The 3,229-nt window shown below is 39.3% G+C and overlaps 1 protein-coding gene across 1 annotated transcript in view; it reads left to right on the top strand.

Moving 5' to 3' along the window:
• The first annotated feature begins 2,290 nt into the window (after positions 1-2,290).
• Positions 2,291-3,229, top strand: part of LOC123521085 (bromodomain-containing protein 8-like) — a 3,925-nt gene continuing 2,986 nt past the window's right edge. The window contains exon 1 of the mRNA XM_045285029.1: positions 2,291-2,541. Within this exon, the coding sequence (XP_045140964.1) occupies positions 2,368-2,541 (174 nt within the window). The 5' untranslated portion in view covers positions 2,291-2,367. The remainder of the gene's footprint in view (positions 2,542-3,229) is intronic.

The raw sequence follows: 3,229 nt of genomic DNA on the forward strand, positions 1-3,229 counted from the left end.
GCCTTTACTCTGTTCTGTGTGTGTGTAGCTGTGTGTGTGTGTGTGTGTGTGTGTGTGTGTGTGTGTGTGAGAGAGAGAGAGAGAGAGAGAGAGAGAGAGACAGAGAGATTTTACTATGTAGCTTCCTCTATATAACTTTCATCATTTGTGGGAATGAGATGGTTGGAGAAAAACCGGGTCTTATAATATGAATTATTGTACTATTGCTGATGGGAGATACTGACCAAGATAAAATTTTGTAGTGAATGCTTAAAAGTATTGCACCGTGTAATATAGACTATTCTATGCCACTTTCTATGAGTTTGGGAAACTATCTTTTTTAACGTTCTGCTCATGGCATTGCTTAGAGCATGGACATTGGTAGCGCTGACCATTATTTCAGGGCACATGTCCCATTTAATCCTCTCTTTTCAAATGGTACTTTTTAGATAGTATATTTCCATTATCTTACCATCTCTTTCTATGTCTAGGACTCTGGTATACTTCAGAGTTCGTATTTGAATACTAAACAGTGTGAGTTACCAAATTTAATGTCTTCTGGCAACTCATTAGTAGAACTTATGACACTAAACAGATTAGTAGGTTATTGTCTTATGCTTTGAAGTTTCTTGAGAAAATAAGTTTAAAAAAACGTACAGATCTTCTTGCCTCAAATAGAATTGATTGTATAAAAACCATTTTGAGGTGTTGAGGGGGTAAGGGGATCTTTGTGAATTCAGAGGAAGGAAGTCAATCAGTCCAGCAAGTAGAACATTGGGAATAAGAGCATCTTTCCCAAGCATTTCCTAGGTAGGGATGAAATGTTGTAAGCAATGAAAGACTGCAGTTTAGCAAAAGGATGAAGGAAAGTTGGGCACTAGGGTTACAGGTTTTGTTGGGTTGGTAGAGTAGCTATATTAGGTGAAATTGTCATCTGTGGTTGGAACAACGTGACAAATGTAATTGGAACAGAGAGTTCGTATACTGAGGAATAGAGGTACCAGGTCAATAAAGAATAGAGTAGAATGTGGCAGATTGAGAACTATAATATGTATTTAAGGGTTGGCCATTCTAAGACCTTTGAGTTCTGAAACAGCAGATTGGGTTGAAGTTAAATCAACACGGAGGCTACAGTGTTTGTTCAAGAACAAAAGATGATGAATGAGAAACATTACCTTGCCAAAAATTGGGAATAGAATATGCTTACTAACTACAAGAGTCAAAACAAGACTGTTCTGTAGAGTAAGAGAACAGTGATGATGGAGATATGGAAATCCAGAACAACCATTTTGGTGAGATATAGATGGGAAACATGATGTTAGCTTTGGAAATGTTGAGTTGAAGCAGGTAGTAGGATAGTTAAAAGGTACTGACCATTGATTAAGTAGAAAAATCAAGCCGGAATGCATATATAAAAGGTAAAGGTACAGAAATTTGGGAGCCACCTGAGTAGAGCTCAAACTTGAAATTTCAAAACAAAAATTTTTTGCAGGTGTTTTACTGAGCAAAGGACCACATAACAGAATTTAAGGATTGAAAGTCATAAAAGGGAGAGAAATTTTAAAACTAGTGTAATAAAAACTGGAAAACATTTAAAGATTATATTGCTGTTTACATTCTGAGAAATGACGGATTTGACCAGGAGGATATCAAGAATACAGTGTGCTTTGGGGATTTGATGGTTGACAGGTTAAAAATGTGGATACAAAAAGTTATACTTATTCCTTCAAATTGATTGCCTTATTGAATTTAAGGGGTACTTGGCAGAAAGGAATTCTGTTAAACCTTGCTATATATTATTTCTGTGTGGTGAATATGAGGAAAACCAAATAAAAGTATTTTATTGTTGGATAATAATCGCTCTAACACTATTAGACATGAAACTGTTTCTTTATTCCCAATACACTCTCCCCAAATTTCCTTTCTTCAGATAGCATTTTTTTCTTTCTAATGATTAGTAAAAAGACATTTTGGTCCCTTATCATTCTACTAGGACTTCCTACATGGCAGCAAACAACTAGTTAAGCATTCAACCACTAACTGAAAGGTTGGCAATTCAGACCCACCCAGATGCTCCTCTGAAGAAAGTCCTGGCAAATGCTTCCAAAAGTCATACCCTTGACAGCCCTACGGAGCAGTTTGACTCTGCCACACGTGGGGTAGCGTTTGAATCAACAGCAACTGGTTTGGTTTGGTTTGCTCCTATTGAACTTGAAAGGTGGAGATGCCCTAGGAATAATGAATTGAGTTAATGCCTTTTTTTCTCTCTCTCCTATGTATTTTCAGATGGGTCAGGAGTGGGTTTGGTTGGATTCTGAGCAATGTTATCCCAGTGACTCTGAGTTGAGCAACGACTGCAGGTCTCTCTTCAGTTCATGGGACTCCAGTATGGATCTGGATGTGGGCAGCTGGAGGGAAACTGAGGAACCAGGGGCTGAGGAACTAGAGGAAAGCAGCCCAGGCAGAGAACCTAGTGAGCCTCTTGGGGATGGAGACAGTGAGGAGTCTCAGGAAGAGACAGTGCAAGTCAGACGCCAGAACCTCCTTCACTTTCTCTCTGAGGTAATGGTGAACCTCAACTGTTTTAGAGAATGCGTATTTTTTCATGTTTCTGCCATGCTTGCTTCTGTCCACTAGAATGTAAATTCCACAGCAGCAGGGCCGAAATTCCTAGCTGTAATCCCCAGCACAGAAAATGTGCTGTCTATGTACTTTTGGGCTGAGGAATCTAATACTCCAGTTAGAGGGACCTGAGTGGAATTTCTGTATGCATGACTACCTGGCAATTTATTATAATGGAGTTTCGGAGGTTACCCTTGCCCACACTCCTTTAAGTTTGTAATGTTAAAACTTCAAACTTACAACTTCAGAGCAATATATAATTTACAGAGTTTTGCAGTATTTTTAAGTTCTCTTTACCCTGATTGCTGCTAACGATGAGGTTGGTGGTTCAAAGATGAGACTGCCTGCTCCCTTAAAGATGTAGAGCCTTGGAAACCTTACACAGGCAGGGGCTCTACTCAATGGCAGTTGGGCTAACTGCATTATCCTGGTTAAGGGTTGAGGACTAGAAATAAACAATTGAATGGAGAGTTTTATAGAAATGCTAGGACTAAACATGCTCAGAAGAATTTCAATCAAGAGTGGCAAGGTTGGTGAAACGTGGGAGCCAAAACTTGACAGGACTGCCTTGTTTTTCCAGGCCTGGTGCAGTCTGTGTGTGTGTGTGTGTGTGTGTGTGTGTGTGTGT

This window comes from Echinops telfairi, unplaced genomic scaffold (assembly GCF_000313985.2).
Source record: "Echinops telfairi isolate 266 unplaced genomic scaffold, ASM31398v2 ScPeMD7_7469;HRSCAF=8507_1, whole genome shotgun sequence".
In the NCBI taxonomy this organism is placed as follows: domain Eukaryota; kingdom Metazoa; phylum Chordata; class Mammalia; order Afrosoricida; family Tenrecidae; genus Echinops; species Echinops telfairi.